The 21,485-nt window shown below is 41.7% G+C and overlaps 1 protein-coding gene and 1 long non-coding RNA gene across 3 annotated transcripts in view; one reads left to right on the top strand and one right to left on the bottom strand.

Moving 5' to 3' along the window:
- Positions 1 to 20,425, top strand: part of SWAP70 (switching B cell complex subunit SWAP70) — a 42,422-nt gene extending 21,997 nt beyond the window's left edge. For both annotated transcript variants that reach the window (XM_069857571.1, XM_069857570.1), the window contains exons 4-12: positions 2,934 to 3,161; positions 7,567 to 7,713; positions 7,985 to 8,093; positions 9,370 to 9,551; positions 12,945 to 13,052; positions 15,442 to 15,608; positions 16,432 to 16,630; positions 17,609 to 17,705; positions 18,391 to 20,425. In XM_069857571.1, coding sequence (XP_069713672.1) covers positions 2,934 to 3,161; positions 7,567 to 7,713; positions 7,985 to 8,093; positions 9,370 to 9,551; positions 12,945 to 13,052; positions 15,442 to 15,608; positions 16,432 to 16,630; positions 17,609 to 17,705; positions 18,391 to 18,500 — 1,347 coding nt within the window. In that variant the 3' untranslated portion in view covers positions 18,501 to 20,425. The remainder of the gene's footprint in view (positions 1 to 2,933; positions 3,162 to 7,566; positions 7,714 to 7,984; positions 8,094 to 9,369; positions 9,552 to 12,944; positions 13,053 to 15,441; positions 15,609 to 16,431; positions 16,631 to 17,608; positions 17,706 to 18,390) is intronic.
- Positions 2,325 to 18,465, bottom strand: LOC138721014 (uncharacterized). The gene is made up of 3 exons (XR_011337497.1): positions 18,311 to 18,465; positions 13,538 to 13,618; positions 2,325 to 2,665 (listed from the first exon to the last, which is right to left on the bottom strand). It is a non-coding gene; the product is annotated as an uncharacterized lncRNA (long non-coding RNA).
- Positions 20,426 to 21,485: the final 1,060 nt, after the last annotated feature.

The raw sequence follows: 21,485 nt of genomic DNA, 5'->3' as shown, positions 1-21,485 counted from the left end.
CGGGTGTGCAGGTGCCCTCCCCAGGGGCTTTCCTCAAACGGCAGGTGGGCACAGCACAGAGCCCAGAGCTCTCTCTGCTGGTTACCATAAACCTTGTGCCCTGTCTGAGTCACGCTTGTCTACAATCTGAACGCCGCTTGTGCAGAGGTCTCTGTTCAAATCACATCTTAGCTTGTAAAAATCGCACAAGGAGCTGAAAAATACTTAAGTGCCTTGCTTGGTGAAGCTGAAATGAAAAGCAGTGCTCTCTACAACTTCTGCACCCACCCTGCAGGAGTGTTCAGTGCCTGGCTATAGCCTGTCTACTCCTCAGACAGTCTTTACGAGGGGGATGGGACAGCCACGTCTCAGAGTGATACGTGCTTTCTGCTCGTTCAGTGGAGCGGGAACTTTCCTCTAGACCGTACAGGGGTTTTCAGTAGCTTCTCTGTTTTGCTGTAATTGGCCTGTATGCTGCTGGATTAGGGGCTGTGAGGCTAAGAACAGTTCCTGAGCCAGAGTAGTAAGAAAAGCCCTCCCATCGGTAGAGTGAATTTAGCAATTACTGCTTTGCCAAACTGAGTGTGTGCTGGTACATGCTCGTGTGTTTCTTGATCAGGGATGCAAGGGAAAGAAAGGGATTTGCCTGTACTAGTTGCAAGGCAGAGGAACAGCCAGAAAATTAGCATGTATGCTGCATCAAAACCTTGGGGCCTGGGAGGCCTTATGGTGGAATGTGTGAGGAAAAAACACTTCTTTATTTCTTTGTACTCACAAATCTCTTGCACAGAGACTGCCAGGTGCTCAAGAGCCTATTAGACCAGCTGAAAAGTGACTCGGAGCTGTAGCTGAAAAGTTAATTTGTTCTCTGGTGAGTCATCTGGCTCTCAGTGGGTTTTTTTTCTTACCTGTAGGAGAAATTACACTGTGTATCCAAGCAGTGCTAAGGAGCAGAGGTGAACCAGCATTGGTGATTAGAAAACTGAAGTCCTGGAAAGCATTTGGTTTCTACTGCTTTTCAGTGAGTCATGTTCACGCTGTACACGTTAATAATTTTTGATAATGTGATTCAGATTCTTGAGTCACTTGGTGTTTCCAAAACCACACCTAAAATAGGTAAACTACAAGTGGAGCAGACTGTCCGGAAAGGCTAACTTTCAGAAAAGCAGCTCTTGAGGAAACTGGTGTTACTTCCATGTGCACAAAGAGAACCTGAAAGGATCGTGTTGCTTTCCCCTCCACCTCCGCCAGGCAGTGTGCGGTTCCCACCCTGTTGCACCCTTCATGCCTGTAATGACACGGGGCAGCCTGGAGGCACCCTGGCTGGCAGCTTCATGGCCTGACCTACTATGAAGAGGTTTGGTGGTGGCTGGAGAGGAACTCCCTTGTGGAGCTGGTGCTGCCCTGTCCCTGCCATGGGCTGGTATGAGAGGGTGGTATGAGTGATGAAGCTGGTGAAGGGGCTGGAGAACAAGTTTCATGAGGAGCGGCTGAGAGAGCTGGGGTTGTTTAGCCTGGAGAAGAGGAGGCTGAGGGGAGACCTCATTGCTTTCTACAACTACCTGAAAGGAGGTTGTGGAGAGGAGGGAGCTGGCCACTTCTCCCAAGTGACAGGGGACAGGACAAGGAACAATGGCCTCAAGCTCCACCAGGGGAGGTTCAGGCTTGACATTAGGAAAAGAATTTTTACAGAAAGGGTCATTGGGCAGTGGCAGAGGCTGCCCAGGGAGGTGGTTGAGTCACCATCCCTGGAGGCGTTTAAAGGACAGGTGGATGAGGTGCTGAGGGACATGGTTTAGTGATTGATAGGAATGGTTGGACGCGATGATCCTGTGGGTCTTTTCCAACCTAATGATTCTGTGATTCTGTGCTCTGGTGCAAGGCTGCTGAGCACCCTCTCTTCTGGCTTCCTCCTTGGGGAGGGCGCAGGTGGATTTGCTGTCTGCCTTGGCTGGTTCCTGAAGGCAGTAGGGTTCCCTGCAAAGCCAGAGAGGAAATGCAGTGGGCCATTACCCATTAGCTTGGTCTGTCTTCAAAACTGGCTTAAATGTTGTAATTGGTATCCTATGACTTTAGTCATAGAAACTTAGAAGTGTGGCTTTTTCTTCCTTGTATTTTACTTGTAGGAAGGTTCTCGGTAATTGTGTTGTTTAAAGAGCTCTTATAAACATTTTACATGTGCTCAGAGCTGTAGATGGGTTTAGATTAAAATACTGTTGTTTAAAGAGCAAACAGTGATGAGTTCAAAAACAACATAAAAAACCAAACAAGAAATCAGTCCTTCTTTCCTTCTTTTTCATTCCTGTGTTTATTTTGACTAGTGTTATTTGTATTATTACCCTGTGTACATTAACACTTACAGAATGATGAAAGATTAGAGGAAAAGGAGAGTTTATTTTGGAAACATTAAAAGCGGACATGAAAAATTTATTCTTTTACTCCTGTCAGTACATCTGCCAAGATTATGTCCAGTGATGGAGTGCTTGAGAGCTGGAGAAGAGAGAGCAGGTGATTGTACCTTGGTAGTTTTTCATTTCACTGCTTGTCCAAACTGCCATCTTTTCTTACTTTTTTTGTTTGCTTTTTATTTTACAAGAATGCTTTCTGAAAATTCTTGCTTTCTTACACTTCAGTCATCACGGTTTGGAAGCTGTTGCAGGGAAGGCCCCATGTGTTCTGCAGGAATCTGAAATATTAAAAGAGGCTGTTGGGTTCAATTCTTTGTTTCCTCTCTAAGAAGAGAGAAGCTGTGGGATGGGCTTAGCAGTGAAAAGTTCAACTGAGGCAGGAACCTAAAATCTTTGCTAATTAACCATCTACATTTAGGGCCTTAAATGTGAATGTAGGAATCTAACTGTAGCAGTAGTCTCTAGAGAAGCTTAGTTTACAGCTCTGAAATACTTGATTTCTGTGCCTGCTGAAAATTATTAATTTCTGTTTGTATTTCTGTACAGATTGAATATTTACTTAAAAAACTCACCGAAGCAATGGGAGCCGGCTGGCAGCAAGAGCAGTTTGACCATTATAAGATTGCTCTAAACACCAGTCGAGAAGGCCTCTCCGTGTGGGAGCTGATTGATCTGATTGGAAGTGGGCGGTTTAGTAAAGGGATGGACCGACAGACAGTGTCCATGGCAATCAACGAAGTCTTTAATGAGCTCATATTAGATGTACTCAAACAGGTAAGAACCACGGAGAAGGAATGTTTTAAAGTAGAAGAATTCATTGCATAATTAGAAAATGTTCAACTTTTACTGGTATTTCTTTACCCGATGGATAATGAGCAGAGGGAAATGAGGTAAATTACTTCTAAAAGTTCTTTAATATGAGCCTCTTTTTGTAAGAGAAATTGTGCTGCAGTTCAGATTGTTGTAATTGTTGCAGTATTATGGATGAATTGTTGTTGGGAGAGTTTGTTTTCAGAAAGTAGAAGTGGTGTGCTCTGACTTGAAATACAGCCTTTTTTATACAGGTATCAGCTGCTTGTTAGCTGACAGGATGGCTGCAACACACAGCTCTTAAACTGGTAACAATGCTTCAGTCTTTTAAAACACTTCTTTTTTTTGTTTCAGTTATGTTGTAGCAAATATAAGTTGTGCTAATGATAACCTCTATTCAAACAAGGGGGTCTGAACGAAGGTCCAGCTGAAAGGTCTGCTTCTAAGTTGCCCCACTTCAACAGCACAAAAAGGTGTAGAAGAGCTCCACAGTGCTCTCTCTTCTTGTTCTGCTTAGCAGGCTATGTGACTGAACGCTTATCTACCTGTACTCAAACGCATGCTGGCCTTAATATTGTATGCAAGCTTCTGTCAGTCTTCAGTTTTTCAGATTTCCAGTGGCTGCAGTGTCACTTTTGGAATGGCTTTGAAAATTGCATTTCTTCAATGGGAAGTATAAATACACAGGAACCTGAGGGTCACAGCAGAGCTTACCTAGAGAGCTATTTAAAATTGACTTTCACCTGACAGGGAATTTTTTGCATCTTTTGATTTTTTTGGTTTCTTGGTGAGGAGAGAAACAAAGGGTTTCTTGGCAGCCTTTGCAGAACTGTTGTGAAGAAATTATCAGAAGGTCTTGGCACAGGAAATTCTTTCAGAATATCCACAGAACAATGCAAATGTCTATTTTTGTTAACTGCTGGATGCCTGTTGGAGGTGAGGTCTGGGGACACACACACACACACACACACACACACACACACACGAAAAATGAAGTAATGAAAATAAAATAACCAGTGTCAGGTCTGTCCTTCCACTTGAAACTTGTGAGGAAGTCTGAGTTCTTTTCAGTTTTGATATTGCATTGTATTTCTCTGTTTCCTCCCATCCCTCCCCCACTTTTTTTACTGTCTCCTTTCTTTCCTCTCTTGGTGGCTGGGCCCCTTTTTCAAGGATGTCTGAGTATCTTTGAGTGGTTCCTTGACATGTAAAAATAGTTTGTGTCAAGATCTGGCCCAGCGCCTCCTGGACCATCACTGGCCTAATGGAGAACGGAATTCCCCATGTGACTTAGATGTCTGGTTCAGTCGCAGCTTGTACCATGATACCTTGTTGATTCAAGTAATTGTCCTGCTTATTACAATATGTGATTACTTTGAGGTATTAACTAAGGATGTACTGTATTGTAGCCAAGTCTCAGACCACCCTGTTTATTGTACGCTTACCCTGGATCTCCAAGGCTTATAGTGGGTAGCAGTGATTACATTAGTGGTACTTAGTTTCCTGAAAGACGTGTCCTTCATGTGATAGTTGGTGTGAAAAGATCCCCAGGAGCTGTCCGTGGGCTCTTGGAAGATGAGAAGCACCTGATGCACAGAAATAATAGATAAATATTTTGCAGAAATTTGAGGGAGAAAATACCAGTCTGCTTGGCTTTGAAAGCAAATTTAGTATGTCAGGAGGGGGGAAAAACACCTGGTCATGACCTGGACTGTGCAAGGCATGGAGGAGTGAAGCTGCAGGTGTCCTTCACATATCTTTGTGACCACCCAGACCTCGGACCCGAGTATGGAGGCGGCAAACAAAGCTGCTTCTCTGTGCATTCCTGTTTTGGAGCAAGGGGGTGGGATAGCACGGGGGAATAGGCACGGCCTTGGCTATGACCATGTTTAAGTGTCTAGAGAAGCCGAGTGTTGAGGGGATGGTTTCTTTTTTGTTTGCATAGTTTGCGGGGGGGGGGGGGCGGGTTGTGTGTTTGTGGTTTTGGTTTTTTTTTAAACAAAAGAGCTTCTCCAGCTGTCCTGAATTTTTTTCCCCTCTGACTTTTACAGAAAGGCACCTTAGACTTAAATATGCCATAGCACATTCATTCGCTTGTATCCAAACTTGCACTCTTGGTAAGTTTGCAGACGACTGTAAGCTGGGAGGTAGTGTCAATCTGCTGGAGGGTAGGGAGGCTTCACAAGGGGATCTAAACAGTCTGGACCGCTGGGCTGAGAATGATGGCATGAGGTTTAACAATGCCAAATGTCGGGTCCTGCACTTGGGCACAACAACCCTATGCAGTGCTACAGGCTAGGAGAAATCTGGCTGGAAAGCTGCCTAGAGGGGAAAGACCTGGGGGTGTTGGTTGACAGTCGACTGAACAGGAGCCAGCAGTGTGCCCAGGTGGCCAAGAAGGCCAATGGCATCTTGGCTTGTATCAGAAACGGTGTGACCAGCAGGTCCAGGGAGGTTATTCTCCCTCTGTACTCGGCACTGGTGAGACCGCTTCTCGAATCCTGTGTTCAGTTCTGGGCCCCTCACCACAAGAAGGATGTTGAGGCTCTGGAGCGAGTCCAGAGAAGAGCAACAAAGCTGGTGAGGGGGCTGGAGAGCAGGTCTTACGAGGAGCGGCTGAGGGAGCTGGGGTTGTTTAGCCTGGAGGAAGCTGAGGGGAGACCTCATGGCTCTCTACAACTACCTGAAAGGAGGTTGTAGAGAGGAGGGTGCTGGCCTCTTCTCCCAAGTGGCAGGGGTCAGCACAAGGAGCAATGGCCTCAAGCTCTGCCAGGGGAGGTTCTGACTGGATATCAGAAAGAAATTTTTCACAGAGTCATTGGGCACTGGCAGAGGCTGCCCAGGGAGGGGGTTGAGTCACCTTCTCTGGAGGTGTTTAAAAGAAAGGTAGACAAGGTAATAAGGGACATGGTTTAGTTGCAGGTAGGAATGGTTGGACTCAATGATCCAAGAGGTCTTTTCCAACCTGGTTATTCTATGATTCTAAAAGGCGTTACAAAAACACACTCCTTGGTCTCCTTTGCAACTCTTGAGTCTTCTCAATCTCGAATAGTTTGAGTACAGTGCTTTCTGTATTGCTTGTTCATAGCTATATTGATGTAGGTGTTTCAATTTCATGTGTGATTTTCTTTTTTTTCTGAACTTAGGATTCAGACAAAAGTGTGTAAGTAATTGGGGAATGTGGCTTCAGAAATGGCAGGTACAGCTGAAGCACTGGCAAACTTTGAAACTCTGAATTCAAAACTGACTAGGTGACAGCAGTGCTCCTGATAAGACCACTACAAATCAAATGAAAGAATGACCAGTCATCATATCATTCCTTGCCCACCCTCCTTTACATGAGATGGTTTTTGAATTGCCATAGCTGCACTGGATGATGTGCAACAGTTACCAGTAAAACTGCACTTAGTATTGCTGCTTATAATTTAGATACATTAACATTCCATAGAGGCAAACTTCTGTTATATGATCATGGTATCAGCTACATTTATTGTTATTATAGAACATGATTTTTATTCTTTTGTTTGTATAATACTCCATGGAAAAGTATGGGCTTCTCTTCCTTCTTTTGAAGCAGTCTTTTTAAGGTTTGCAAGTGTTCTTCTCATATAGAAAACTGAGTGGGTCATCTTTCCAGAAAAATAATACTGCAGTGAAATCTTGGCATTATCTAAATTGAAATACACTTCAGTTCCTTTAAGGGAAACTCCAGGCTCCACCAGCGCTCCCATATCCGGTTCAACTAAGGTGTTAGGAGTATGGTGCTGTGACCAGTTTCTCTAACATACTCATTGAAGGATCCTGTATGGGGTCACTTCTTCAGTGGGATGCAGCTAAATGAATGTGTTGGCAGAGTGGAGCCACTCGCAGGACAAAGGTGCTTCTGCTTTGTCCCTGGGAATATCCTGTAACAAGACTCGATCTACAGTGCATATCTACAGGCCCACATCTGTCACTGGGGTGTGCATCCACACAGGACTGATTTTTAATAACAGTAGGTGTTAAAGTATTTCAGATGAGTCTTAGTGATCGCAGATGTCTCAGCTTGACTGAAGAAAATTAAACAGTAAAGGTCACCAAAGAGAAGAGTCATAATAATGTCTTGATAATGACATAATTGTTCAGCTGTTCAGATAACCCAGTTACTTCAAATCTGGAGAGAACAATGAGTAATTTCTGCTGGGTTGAATAATTGACAGTGTGCTATTATTAGGAATGAAAGTGTATAGGTGAAGTATTTAGAACTTGGAGCTAACTTTTCTGTGTGCTGTATTGGTACTTTGAGCCACATAACCAAAAGACCAGGCAGTTCAAGAGCGGCCTGGCATTTCAGCTGATTAGGTGGTTGTTTGGTTTGTTTTTTTTACAGGGCTATATGTTGAAGAAAGGTCATAAAAGGAAAAATTGGACGGAACGATGGTTTGTGCTAAAACCTAATATTATTTCCTACTATGTAAGTGAAGATTTAAAGGACAAGAAGGGAGACATCATACTGGATGGCAACTGTTGTGTAGAGGTAAAAAAAAAGGCAACAAAACCACAAACCACCAAAACCTATTAATATCTCTAAAGAGGAGAGTGAATCTTTTCATGTGCAAGATGGACTCCAGATATTTTTTTATTAAGTTTTTTTTTTTAAAATTTATATAAAACAGTGCATAAACATTCTTTTATAAAGGGTCTTAGAACTAGTATTTCGGCTCTAACAGAAAACTGCATACATGGGGCTTGACAGTATAATGTAGATTTCAGTATTTGCAAGCTTAATCCTTTGTTACCTGTTCTAGGCCTTGCCTGACAAAGATGGAAAGAAGTGCCTTTTTCTCATAAAGTGTCTTGATAAAAGCTTTGAGATCAGTGCCTCTGATAAAAAGAAGAAGCAGGAGTGGATTCAAGGTGAGGTTTCAAAAATCCTGGTTAGGTGAAAGTTAAGGTATGCTGATGTCTTACAGCTGTGCTTTACTCAAGGTTGAAATTCTTGGTCCTGTGATATTTTGGTTCCTCTGTTTTGGGCACATGGAAAAGATCTTTAAGGAATCTGAGACTGAGGAAGAACTAAGGATCCATGTAAGGAGAATTGGTTTCTGCTTGTTTAGATGCCTCAGAAATAGATAGTGTTGTTATTTGCTTTTTCTGTATTTGCTGTACTTTTAGGGATGGAAAGGGAATACATTGTAAATTGTTGCTTTTGGGGAGAAAGGCAAAGCTTGTGTTTTTCAGCATCATAAAATATTGGCTTTGCTTTTACAGTTTTGTTTAAGGTAGTATGGTTTGGTGAGCTGAGGAGAAGGCTGGGAATTGGGGCCTCCTTTTCTGTTCCCAGGTGAAGTCACTGTTTCTGTGACACCTTCCTAGATATGTGCTGAGTGATAGTTGTGTGCATCCTGTGCAGTGAGTGAGGTAGAAGCTCTTGCAAACCCACCGTTGCCAATGCCACTGAAGTATTAACAGCATTTAAATATTTGGAGCTGTGTAGTTTGATTTGCACTTCCCTCTTTACCTAAAGCATGAGTTTAAATGCACTGAAGTCTGATGTGTGATGAACGATTACTTGGTTCCAAAAGAAGATCTTTTTTCACAGTTGTAGTGGGTGTATAAAATATGAAAATCATCTGCCACTCCTCAGCTTTCCTCCCTAAGTATTCCCACACTGAATATAAGTGAAGGAGCGCTGCTGTCTTACTGGAGAAAGTTTTCCTGTGGAATACTGGTAAAAACAAAGGGTTTAAGGTTGGTTATGGGGGAGTAGGTGATGTATGTGTTGGATAACATCTTACTGCATGATGAGAGTCACTGAATCTAGATAGTAGGATATCTTGAAATGTTGGACAGGATTTCTGCCGCTAGGCATACAGATGACTTGTATATCCACTGCCTGTTGGAAATCAATGTTGGAGTTGACATAATGCCCTGAAATTGCCAGACATTATCCTTGGGGCACATGACCAATTCTGGAAGCCTAGTGTATCTCACTTTTGGTTTGTATTGACAGCTGGCCGGTTGAGAATTAGGGGAACTGACAACAGTTATTTCTGATTTGAAAAATACATTAAAATTAAAAAAAAAAACAAACAAAACAATGAACAATACATCCCAAATATTGAATCACGAAGGCTATCCAGACAGTTTAGTGTTTCCCTTCACTGATGTTCTCTTGCACGTTCCTTTCCAGCCATACAGACCACAGTAAACCTGCTGAGAGCGGGGAGTCCTCCACCCCACAAAGAAGCACGCCAAAAACGAAAAGAATTGCGCCAGAAGCTGTTAGCCGAGCAAGAAGAGCTGGAGCGGCAGATGAAAGAACTGCAAACAGCCAATGAGAACAAGCAGAAGGAACTGGAGAATGTGCGAAAGGTGGGAGTGGGAGCTTTAAGCTCAGTCTCTGTGGTTGAGCTGGGTTTCTTGAAGTGTAATTGGGCATCTATTTCCTGTTCAGGTATTTAGACACACTGAGCAAACTCCCCCCGGGGAGGTGAGCTTGTGTTGGTGTCAGCCCCCTAAGCAAACGTATCTGCTGGAAGAGCTTGCTGCAGCAGCAGCTTTGGTTTTCTTTTCCATCAGATGTGTCTGTCAGACACGGGGCTTTCCATTAAGATTTTCTTACGTGGTTTTCCAGATTACTGTTATGTAAAGAGTATGTGTGGGGGAACTCTTCTCTTCACACAGATCTAGTTTCCACGATATAAATTTAATTTAGAAAGATTCCAAAAGGCATAATTTTATTAGAGTAGTTTGGGAGAGATTTATAGAGCCAAGACACATAGCAACCATTTATAAACTGTTTAAACGCACAGTCTTTGTAAATGCTTGATTGACTTCTGACAGCCTGAGAATTGGACTAGAAGTTTGAGTATTAGCAGAAGATTTGCTGAATACATTATTTTAATTTGTAGACAGCGTTTCAGTCTAAATCTAACAATTGGCAGGTGCCTTTGCTGTGGCTGTGTGCTCTTAAGAACAGATTGAACATGATGTACTTTGGAAAAATGGGTACATCTGCAATAGTTCTCCCCAGAGACTTGAGCAGTATCCAGATACCCTTCCTATCTTTTGTTTTTGAAGACTTGCAAGAAGAGATACTATAGCTTTTATTGCCATGATACGTTTTAATGAGGGGCATGCCTTGGAAATGGCTTAGAATGCCATCAGATGCCTCCCTCCTCAGTGTTTTGGCTGCTGAGTGCTTGCTGCTAGAGCAGTCCAGGTCTTTGTTTCATGTCTAGGGTGTCTTTTGCTCACTACCTTCCTAAATTAGTTTGATTTTTTTTTTTTTGCATTCCCATTCAGGGCAAGTCTGCATCATTGCATCATTCTTTGATTTTTTTTCCTAAATTAAAAACACTAATTAATGTTAGCCCTCAGTTAGGAAAAAAACTTTAATAAAGCAAATAAAATCATCCAAAACATATGTTCTTATAAGTGTTGTCATTAAGTCACAATTTGTGGTGAGAAGAAATTTGTCTTTCTTAATAACCTTGCACTGACAGTACTGATGTGGGCATTATTCTGTTTGCCTTAAATGGAGTCTGACAGTGGGAAACCATTTCTAAATTTAATATTAGCACCTATATTCTACCCTGTGTTTAAGATTCAGAATGTAAAATATGCTTAAAATATGGCCTGTGTTACCTGCAAGTTACTGGTAATTGCAGGGCTGGATTTCAGTGTTGAGCTTACTTTATTGAAGAAAAAGTTACCCCAGAGAAACAGTAGGATGATGACAAGCACCAGAGAGTTTTGTAGAAATCACAATGCAAAAATGCAGAGGGTTATATCAAGGAGACATCTTTTGAAGTGGACTGGATTAAAATGACCTCTCAAGGAGAGTAGTTTAGTTGCTGACGTGAACTGCTGCACTTTGAGTGGAGCCTGTACTGTGTTGGAGGAACTTGGACTGTTTGATTAATGTTGTTGAAGGAAGAGGCTTTGTAAATGGTTCAGGAAACTGAATTGTTCTGGAAAGCTTAAAGTTCGATTTGCTGCTAATGTCAGTGAGCCACCACTTACGCAGCATCAGCCAAAGTGCGCTCTGAGATTTGCTTGTATTTTGATAGCTCCTGCTGTAGAAAATTTGAGAAGAGCCTTTGTCTAAAAAGGGTTTTTTTCTTTCTTTTTTTTTTTTAATGGAATATTGAGCTACATGCTTTGAACAGATCAAAAGGTGAGTTTTTCTTACCAAGAGAGCATGCACCAGACTTGTGCACCCTTTCTGTTTCAGTGTGGGGTCTTGCATGGGATTCAGAGTCTCTGTGCTACCTAACCCCTGCTGGAACGGTGTGTTCCTGTTGATTCCCCCTCCCTCCCTGCTCCAAACATATGGGACTTTTCCCTAAGCTGCACAGTTGTTGCCAGTAACCTTACCTGCCAGGAACTGGTGTCCTCTGGCATGAATTAAGCAGGAAGTTGCTGATAGAGAGTGGACAAACAGTGTATTTTCTGTTTGAGCTCTCTGGCAGAAGCCTAGCACCCACCCTCGCCTGTGACTCTGCACGTTTGCCCTCTCAGCTCAGTGTTGGCAGGGTTTGTTTGATTTCAAAGCAGGGAAGGAAATCAAAAGAAAATGTCACTTAAATAGGAGTCTTTGATTTGACTACAATTATATGCTTTTAAATGTTCCGGCAGAGGAGTAATGCTGCTTATAAAAGACTGGCATCATTAAAGCCTTTCAAAGGAGAGCAATTCTGTGCTATATTCTACAGCTTAAAACCAAACTAGAACCTTCTCCTTTGCATCTATTTCAGACTAGAGTGTGATATCAGAAGCGCTTAAAGTAAGGAAAGTTTTTGCTTGGCAGTTTTAATTGTTTGGGTATCTCATTAGTTTATCTAGATGGTGTGGTACCTTCCAAAAATGCTAAAGATGATGGGTGTCCTGCTTTTACTGAAGGCCTGTGGAAACGATTTCATCAGCCTAGTGTGTTACAAAAGAAGGGTGCTTGCTTTTCTCTTTCCTCCGAAGCATCAGATAAATTTCTTGCCAAAATTCTGTGAAAGAATTGTTTTCTTTTCAGTATTGGTAGAGTTTTGGCTGGTACTTGTACGTTTCTAACCTTCCCTGCATTCTAAAAATACATGCTGGTGAAAGGAAAAACTATGTCAACTGTCTTTATGTGTGAAATCAGGATGCAAAAAAATGAAGCTGCAAAAATGTGTGAAGGTACCAGCAGCTGTTTTGTAGGCCTTAGCTCTGACTAGGCTGATTTTTTCCCCCTTTAATTATCAACTAGAATTTTATTTACCTTACATGGCAATTTAGAGGATGTTAAAGGGATGTGATTCACAATAGCACAGTCACTTATTATAGTCAAAGTCTGTGGCACTTCTGCTTTCCCATGGCAATTTAATGCTTCTTACTTCTGTTTCTCTATGAAATCTATGCATGCTGGCCTGTATTCACTGTTGGAACTCCTCCTGTGCAGTCCTGCCTGATGTGGTTTTCCATAACAGATTTCTGTCCTATATGAGACAGAGAAGGAAATACAGCGGTTTCTATTCGTTGTGCAAAGCAGGACTCAAAGGAAACTTGGAGGAAGTCTGATAATTGACATTTCATTGGTAAATTTAAAATTACCCTGCAAATAACAAGATTAAAAATTTATATTTAGAGACTGAGGATAGACTCAGATGTTAAAAAAAATGCTTAAACCAAAAAATTGTTAAATAAAATTCCATTCCCTCCAAACATTTTAGTTTTTAACAATTATTTTTTCCTTCTTTCTTCTCCTCACCCCTTGCCCTTCTCTTCCAGCAACTGGAAGCAGCTGCTGCTCGTGCTGCTGAGGAAGAGAAGAAAAGACTTCAGACTCAAGTCGAATTACAAGATCGCTTTAGTTTGGAACTGGAGAGAGAAAAAATGGTGAGTAGTGCATGTGTGTTTTTGCTATGATCGCAGAGTGAGTGTGGGGACTTCCCTCACTGAATGAATTCCACAGATTTTGCAGGAGGCTGAGGATGCAGCCTGAATTGTATTTATTACAGAGTTTGGAATAAAATATTTTTACTAGTGAATTCAAATACTGGAACCACTTGCCTACAATTTGTATAGCATTCAAAGCTTAAATGTTATCGGAAAATTGGGGAAAGTTTGACTGTTTGAAAGATAAAAGCAGACTGAAGTTATCCTTGCAGTTTTCATAGACAGAGAACCTGAGGCCACTACCTACTATAAGATGATGCAGAATAAACACAGGCATAATCGAAGAGCATTTTAGGATTTTTCTGAATTGAATATATTCCTAAAACTATTGATTTTTTTTCTTTTAATAATTCATATTGGTTTACTTTTATACATAGACACAAATATAAAAAGGTAAAGAAATATTGTAGCTTTACAACACTTACTCTAGTCCATACCGAGAATTTCCAGAAGAACTAATTTTCAGTCTCCAAGGGCTCTGTCAGGGATAACAGGCTTTTCTGTAGCTGGAGAAAAGAAGTAGAAATAGGCAAGTCAAGGTAATGGAATGTCTCGGGTCATGAATGCACACAGCGCTGCTTTATGGGCTGGCTGTGAATTCCTGAATACGTTCACTTTCTGGGTCAGTGGGATTTAGGTCAGCTGAGGGAAAGCAGACTGCAGGCTGTTGGAGCAGGACATGCCATCTGATGACACTTGACAGCACGCCTTTCCTGGTGACTTCAGGACCTGTGTGTACTTCGTGATGGGTGGAAGTGTTGATCTGCTGGAGGGTTGGGAGGCTCTGCAAAGGGATCTGAACAGGCTGGACCGCTGGGCAGAGTCCAATGGCATGAGGTTTAACAAGGCCAAGTGCCGGGTCCTGCACTTGGGGCACAACAACCCTGTGCAGTGCTACAGACTAGAAGAAGTCTGTCTAGAAAGCTGCCTGCAGGAGAGGGACCTGGGGGTGTTGGTTGACAGTGACTGAACAGGAGCCAGCAGTGTGCCCAGGTGGCCGAAAAGGCCAATGGCATCTTGGCTTGTATCAGAAACGGCGTGACCAGCAGGTCCAGGGAGGTTATCCTCCCTCTGTACTCGGCACTGGTGAGACCGCTCCTCGAATCCTGTGTTCAGTTCTGGGCCCCTCACCACAAGAAGGATGTTGAGGCTCTGGAACGAGTCCAGAGAAGAGCAACAAAGCTGGTGAAGGGGCTGGAGAACAGGCCTTATGAGGAATGGCTGAGAGAGCTGGGGTTGTTTAGCCTGGAGAAGAGGAGGCTGAGAGGAGACCTCATGGCTCTCTACAACTACCTGAAAGGAGGTTGTAGAGAGGAGGGTGCTGGCCTCTTCTCCCAAGTGGCAGGGGACAGGACAAGAGGAAATGGCCTCAAGCTCCACCAGGGGAGGTTCAGGCTGGACATTAGGAAAAAATTTTTCACAGAAGGGGTCATTGGGCACTGGAACAGGCTGCCCAGGGAGGTGGTTGATTCACCTTCCCTGGAGGTATTCAAGGCATGGGTGGATGAGGCACTGAGGGGCATGGCTTAGTGATTGATAGGAATGGTTGGACTTGATGATCCGGTGGGTCTCTTCCAACCTGGTTTTTCTATGATTCTATGATTGTGTTTACTAAATACTGAGATTCTGGTGCTGTAACGTAACTCGGTTCTGAGCCAGCTGATTGCTGTTCTCCCCAGCACAGTAAGGGGCTGAATGGGAGGACGGTTCTGGTGCTGCAGGGAAAAAGAGCAGAATGAAGATCAGAGACTGGGATGACTGGGGATGTGCAGCTTCCTTTCACCTTCTTCTGTCCTGTACCTTTGTGTTTTGTTACACCTGCTCTTCACTTAGCAAAGCCAACTGCCTTAGCAGATTTCCATCCCTTTATCAGTCCTGTACTGTTGTGTTGCCATCATACAGACACACAAGTGTGAGAATCACTGCTGCCAAGGGAGGACTTGCCTGAGGAAAAGAGTGGGAACTGTAATTAAACCAGCTTGACCTTTGTGTCTGGGCACTCAATAAGCTTTCTTCTTCCTTCTGTTTCATGTCTATCTGTAAACTAAGTGACAAGATCAATCTGATTGAAGTTAAATTCAAACCTCTGTAAAAATCCCATGCTTTATGAAGGAGGGCAGTACATGTACCTGTATTTTTATTTAGTTTTTTAAATGCTCTTTGTTGCACACCTGCAAATCTAGACTCAGTTTTATCAGTTTTGCTCTGCAGGCAGCAGGAAGAGGTTTGTCTCTGAAAATGTTAACTGAGGGAAATCTGGCAATTCCTTTAAAAATTTGATACCCGAGTTAAATAGTAGCTCATGTGTCTCCTGAATTTATGCTGCTAGGTAAGACAAAAAATGGAAGAGCAGGTTGCTCAGAAATCATCTGAACTGGAACAGTATTTACAGAGAGTACGTGAACTGGAAGAAATGTATAAGCAGCTACAGGAAGCTTTGGAGGATGAGAAACAGGCACGTCAAGATGAAGAGACTGTAAGGAAACTTCAAGCCAGGTATGGCTTTTACCTAGTTGAGATTTATTTCAATTCCCTACTTCCCCTTGCAATAATAAATAAGTGTGCCATCATCTTAAAGATTATTTGCATCTTGAAAATGCTGCTGGAAAGGAGGACTAGCTCAAAGTCCAAACACAAGATAGTTTGGTTTTTTTCTTCCTTAAGCCAAGAAGGCTAAAGCTTTGTACGTATGACATATTAATGTGTTTGATCAGCCCTTAGCAGTGAGAGTGCTCAGCAGTTTCAGAAAAGCAGGCACACTTACTTTCCATCAGGTGTTTTGTGTGCCACCGCTTGAAAAACTCAGAGTGCTCTGCACAGACTTTTCAGTTGTGTAGTCTATAAAGCAGTAACTGTAAATATGGCTTCCTGCTGTATTTTATCATAGGTTTAAATTTTAATTGATAAAGGGTTAAGTCTCCTTTTACTCATATGGCCTTTGTTTAGTGTGGTTTGTTTGTTTGTATATTCTGTTCTGCTAAACCAATTAAGGTAACTTATGCATGTGCGCTTCTGTGGTTTTCAGTGTTGTATATTTGTATTATTGACTAAATTTTATGAATAGCCCTTTGTAGCAGGCAGACTGCTTGCACTGCTGGCATAATATTCAGCTTTACACTGAAGACAGGCCAACAAGCAACAACTATTTCCCTGCTTCCCAAGCGTTTTGGTTTTTTTTTTTTTTAATTTAAAAAGCAAACCAAAACCCAAAAACCAACCAGACACACAGGGAAGAAAATAATTAGCTTGGCTTCTCTACATGTATACTATGTATTGGATAGAGTAAAAAGTGCAGTTAACATCGCAATCCTGATTGCAGATTACTGGAAGAGGAGTCAGCAAAGAGAGCTGAACTGGAAAAATGGCACTTGCAGCAGCAACAGACCATTCAAATGACAGAAGCAGAGAAGCAAGAGCTAGAAAACCAGAGAATGATGAAGGAACAGGCTCTTCAAGCTGCTATGCAGCAACTGGAACAACTTGAACTGGAAAGGAAGGAGGCCCTTGAGCAATACGAGGTGAGCTGTTCTGTTCATCAGCCTCTCATACTTAGCCAGGTATTCCATAGTTTAACTGAATTTGAAGTTCATCAATATCATGCTTCTTTAAGGAATAGTATGGCACAAAAATTACAATAACAGGTAGGATAGTTGTGTTGAGTTGGTTTTGGCCTAGAACAGTAGATATATTTGAGGAAGAGGACATGTTTACACACCATCTCTTCAATTCTTTTGCCCCAGATTGCATGCAAGCCAGCTAAGTCACATCCTGAAACATTCAGTATACGTTTGTCTTCTGCTGTAGATTAATTATTCTGATCTTTTCCCATTGCTGTCATAACTAAATGCCTTATGCTTTTGAATTGGTTATTCTTGCAATGTTTTGATGATGAAAGATCATTTACTGCTCCAAAAGAATTGCTGAATACAGTAGACATAAAAGACCCCAAAGAAAAACAAACAAACAAATCCACAGAACAAACAATGGAGTAGGTCACTGTGATAGTTGACTCATTATTTTAGAAATAATTAAGCCTTCTGACCTTGCATTTGGAATTGACCAAAAGAGTGATTTAGACTGAAGAATACCTTTTTTTGCTTAGGTGTCAGGGTAGTGGTCCTTTTCCTAGCTTACGTTTTATGAGTTGTGCTAGTGAGAGATGCCTACTAGCTGGTCTTGGTTTAGGACAGAAAAGGCATCTTTCTGTTTTGAAACTTTAGTTGATGCTTTCAATCTTCATGAAGACTAGCCCTACTTACACAGCTACAGAAACTTGTAAAACCTTGTTTATTTTTGGATTTTGGTTTGACACCTTGCTTTTCAATGGCTAGAGACTAAATTGCTTAGGATGGTTAGAAATGAAGTTCTGTCTGCACTAACTGGAGTGCTGGCTGAATTATATGGCTCCGTCTTCAGATTTAAGGGTATGTTTTTTTCTTTTTATATAAACAGAGTAAATTTGTTCTTGTTTTCAAGTGGACTCTATCTTATTTCAGGAAGTTAAGAAGAAGTTGGAAACTGCAGCTAATAACACCAAGAGCTGGAAAGACAAAGTAGCTCATCATGAGGGATTAATTCGCCTAATAGAGCCAGGTAAGTTAGCGACAGAAAAGTTATAATAAATTTCATTCTGTCTCATATACTTAGAACTCCTAGTGATTTGCCGAAGTCTGCCTTTTCCTATAGCTTATTGGTTTCATGGCAGCCTATAAATATCACATTTGTGAGAACTGCTGATGGTAACTTTGAAGTCCTTACCTCTGCTGGCCCTAATATAACAATTAATTTTATTATTATTGTTTGTTTGTTTAAAACAAAGCAAGGGTCAACCTGAACATGGCATGGTTAATGTAGTTAAAATAAATGCTAATTGCCAAAACCATGAAATAAAGATTGTTGAAATAAATTAACAGCATGCCAGCCCAGAGGAAAGTGGCTTTGTAATGCAGGGCTGGAGAGATTACTTTCCTCCAAGGACATCTCTAAAAGCAAGAAGTAGAAAGGTTTATTACTAAGTTATAACTATTCGGGGTGGGGAGGGGAAGTTGGGATAAATATGCAAAAGATTGCAGCAGTTGACAACTTCTCACACTAAGGACTTTCACTGATAGTGTCCTGAGTATTCCTCCCTCCTTGGTTAGGCAGGTACTTGGGTTGCCTTTAGGAGGGTTCCCAGTCACAGAAGAGACAGCACTCACCAAATCATCCCACGGTGACACAGGCCTGTCCCACTGATGGTCAGAAATGACTACCTCAAGCCTTGTACTCTGTCTTCCAGGCTCCAAGAATCCTCACTTAATCACAAACTGGGGCCCGGCTGCCTTCACTGAAGCTGAACTCGAGCAAAGACAAAAGAGCTGGAAAGGGAAAAAAGCCACTTCTGAGTAACGACAGAAGCTGACGTATAGTTCATGAACAGAAGCCCACCTTTGTTCTGCTTTGCTTGGAGCAGCTACACGTGTATAAAGATCTTAGTTTGCGCAGCAGGTTGGGCCTTACTACAAAGGAAATACTGTTTACCGCATAGGAGTGTCTACTTGGAGCTCAGTAATTATAATATGTGGTCTTTGGCAGTACTTGCTGTTTTACCTTAAATTTCCAGAAATTCTGTTCTTTATATAAACTTCTCAGCTGAAAAATTTCATTTAAATGTAGCTTGTGACAGAGTTGTTTCTATACTAGCCTGTAACCATCTGACAGCATCTAACTGATCAAGCAGCATCACCTTCATTCTAAAACGTTTAAGGGAAGTAATTGCTTCTGTGGTTCAGTAAGTAGAATTTAAACCCAGAATAGATTGGTCCCGTCCCACTCCCAGATAGAGCATTACCTTGCCTTCCATTGAGGCTCCTTTTATTTTTGCTCCATCATTTCCTCTTCACACGGTGCTTAGTGCTGAAATGCATTTTTCTTTTGTGAGTGTAGGCTGGCATCACTGGGTACCTGCTGGCTGATCAGATTGTGTGTCCGGTTTTCCTCCATTTGCAGGAATCCAAGCAGAAGAACTGGAAATAGGCATGCACATAGTGCTGCTCTAAGACATTTAGAAAAAGTAGTCATGCAAGATAGTTCCTGTAGTTTCTCATACTTGAGAAGTGCTAAAGAAAACTTGAGAATTCTCTTCATAATTTAAGAGTCACAGTTTTGACTTGCAGATTTCTGCAGCAGATGAATGGAAGGTGATAGCACATACAGGCCAAATATCATCTGCATCAAGGCTCATACTGCTATTTTAGATGCAGCACTTTTGTCTTATTCTTAATTGGAGGCCAGATTAAAAAAAACACAAGAGAAAAACTAAATTTGATCTTTTTATTTTAAATAAAAATGATAAATGTGTAGCTTTAGAAAAAAATAATTGCTGTCAGTAAAATAATTTCCGCATTTCTAGTAACAAGGCTACTGTTCTGCCTCAAAATTCACTCCAGGGACAAAGCCAGTTATTTCTGTTTCTGTAGGGAAAAGGGAATGAGCTTGAGATTGTGCTTTGTAGATCTCCTGCACCAGACAAAAAATTGATCTCTGGTTAAGTGAAATAGTATTCTTGCTCAATTGTACAGATGTTTTGAGAAGTAAAAACCCTCCTCCAAAGAGCAGGGGCCCAGTGGTGTGACTTGCTAGCTCTGACCTTTGTATGTATATGACCACATACAGCCCTCTCTTAGCACCTGCTTTTTAGTTCAGCTAAATGTTAACTTATTTTTAGTAAATAAGAAATGAGGGTTTCAGATGGGTAACCTGTGCGTTTATGTACAGTGTTGTGATACTTGGATCTCAGAAGAGCAGAAGCTGTAGAGAAGTGATCTTCAGATGTGGAAGTCAATAGCATTTTATTTGCCTATTAACTAAGGCTCACTCAAATACTGAATCTTCTCAGACATTTATTTGTTGGTTATATTTTTATACTAATTGAAATTTTTAATGTTTCAGTAACTGGAGTGCTGATTAGAATGGCAGGAAAATCCAGTATCTTCCTATTTGTATTTACTGTACAGGAAAGCAATAGTCTATTAAGCTTGCTAACAAGATGTTTTTTGAATTGATTATGTTTACAGAAGAAATGTGAAAAAACCTGTAATAGAAATACTAATGTATACATTGTTAAATTTTGCTAAAGGAGATGGAACAGTATTTATAACTATGAAACATCTTTTATGTGGAGAGCAAAAGGTGTATTGGGGCTAAACGTGTTTAATTTTTCTAACAGTCCATTTCGGACAAATGTTTTTTAAGAACACCAAATGATGCATGTTTTCATATTTTGTACTGTTCTTTAGAATTGGCTATTTAATAAAGTAATACAGAGTAATTTACATTTCTGAGTTAATGGGTGTCTTTTTGCATGGGTTTCTTTTTGGTTATGGAAGTTCAAAATCCAACAACTGTTGCGTGGAAGTAATGTTCTGCTGGAAGAAATACTGTCTGAATTGTCTGATCAATGGGATTTGGATTAAAGCCATAATAAAGGCAGCAGTCACCCAGATAACACAAGCTAACGTGTCCCAACAGCAGCATGTTCATAGTCAGTACACCTTGATACAGTATAATGATGCTCTGCTGCCTCAGACACCATTGCTCAATAACAGTATTTTGAGGGTGCAGGTTACCTGTTTTCTGAAACACAAAGAATGCCAGATGGAAAATGTGATAGAGCAGTTTTGTCCACAGTAAGCACACCAACGCTTAAGAGTGCTGGCCTGGGACAAGGGCAGGACCTGCGCTTATCAGCGTGCTCGGGGGGCAATGCGGCTGCAGAGTGAGGGCACCGTGGCACATTCAAATGTTGGCCTTTGCAGGCAACACTAGCTCTTTGTTAAAATGTCATCTGCATAAGTCTGGCTTGAGTTATTTCTTTGTCACTATTAGAAGAGGAAATGAGAAAAGGTTCCTTTTAGCGTTGTGGTCCCTGCTTGCTCTGACAGATGAAGAAAGCTTTGTTTGAAGTGTTGCACAGTGTAACCGGGGGAAGAGGTTGGCTTAAAAATTAACCAATCACATTTTGAGCAAAAATACCACTTTGGCCTAAGTCCGTTAAACCTACACTAAGCACTCAAAGAGAGAGTAGAGCTTTGAGTCAGTCACCACATCTCACGAAACAGCGCAGCACGGAAAACTGCAGTCCCTAGTGTGGCATGGCGTCTGGTCACACCAAAGGTTACAGCACTCCAAGAAACTAACACTGCTGATAGTGAGGAGCCATGTGATGCTATGGATGTCTCTGTTCCACCCCTAGAAACCTTCTAATGTCATATTGCCTTAAATACACAATAGCCTTACCTAGGCAGAGGCTGGGTAGAGCCTAGGCAGAGCTGCATCTGGGTACCTAGGCAGAGCTGCATCTGCTGTTCTTGAACCCTCAGTAGATGCACTGGA

Source organism: Phaenicophaeus curvirostris, chromosome 5 (genome assembly GCF_032191515.1).
Source record: "Phaenicophaeus curvirostris isolate KB17595 chromosome 5, BPBGC_Pcur_1.0, whole genome shotgun sequence".
In the NCBI taxonomy this organism is placed as follows: domain Eukaryota; kingdom Metazoa; phylum Chordata; class Aves; order Cuculiformes; family Cuculidae; genus Phaenicophaeus; species Phaenicophaeus curvirostris.
The sequence above is the reverse complement of the archived record's forward strand: the minus strand, read 5'-3'. Positions and strand labels throughout refer to the sequence as shown.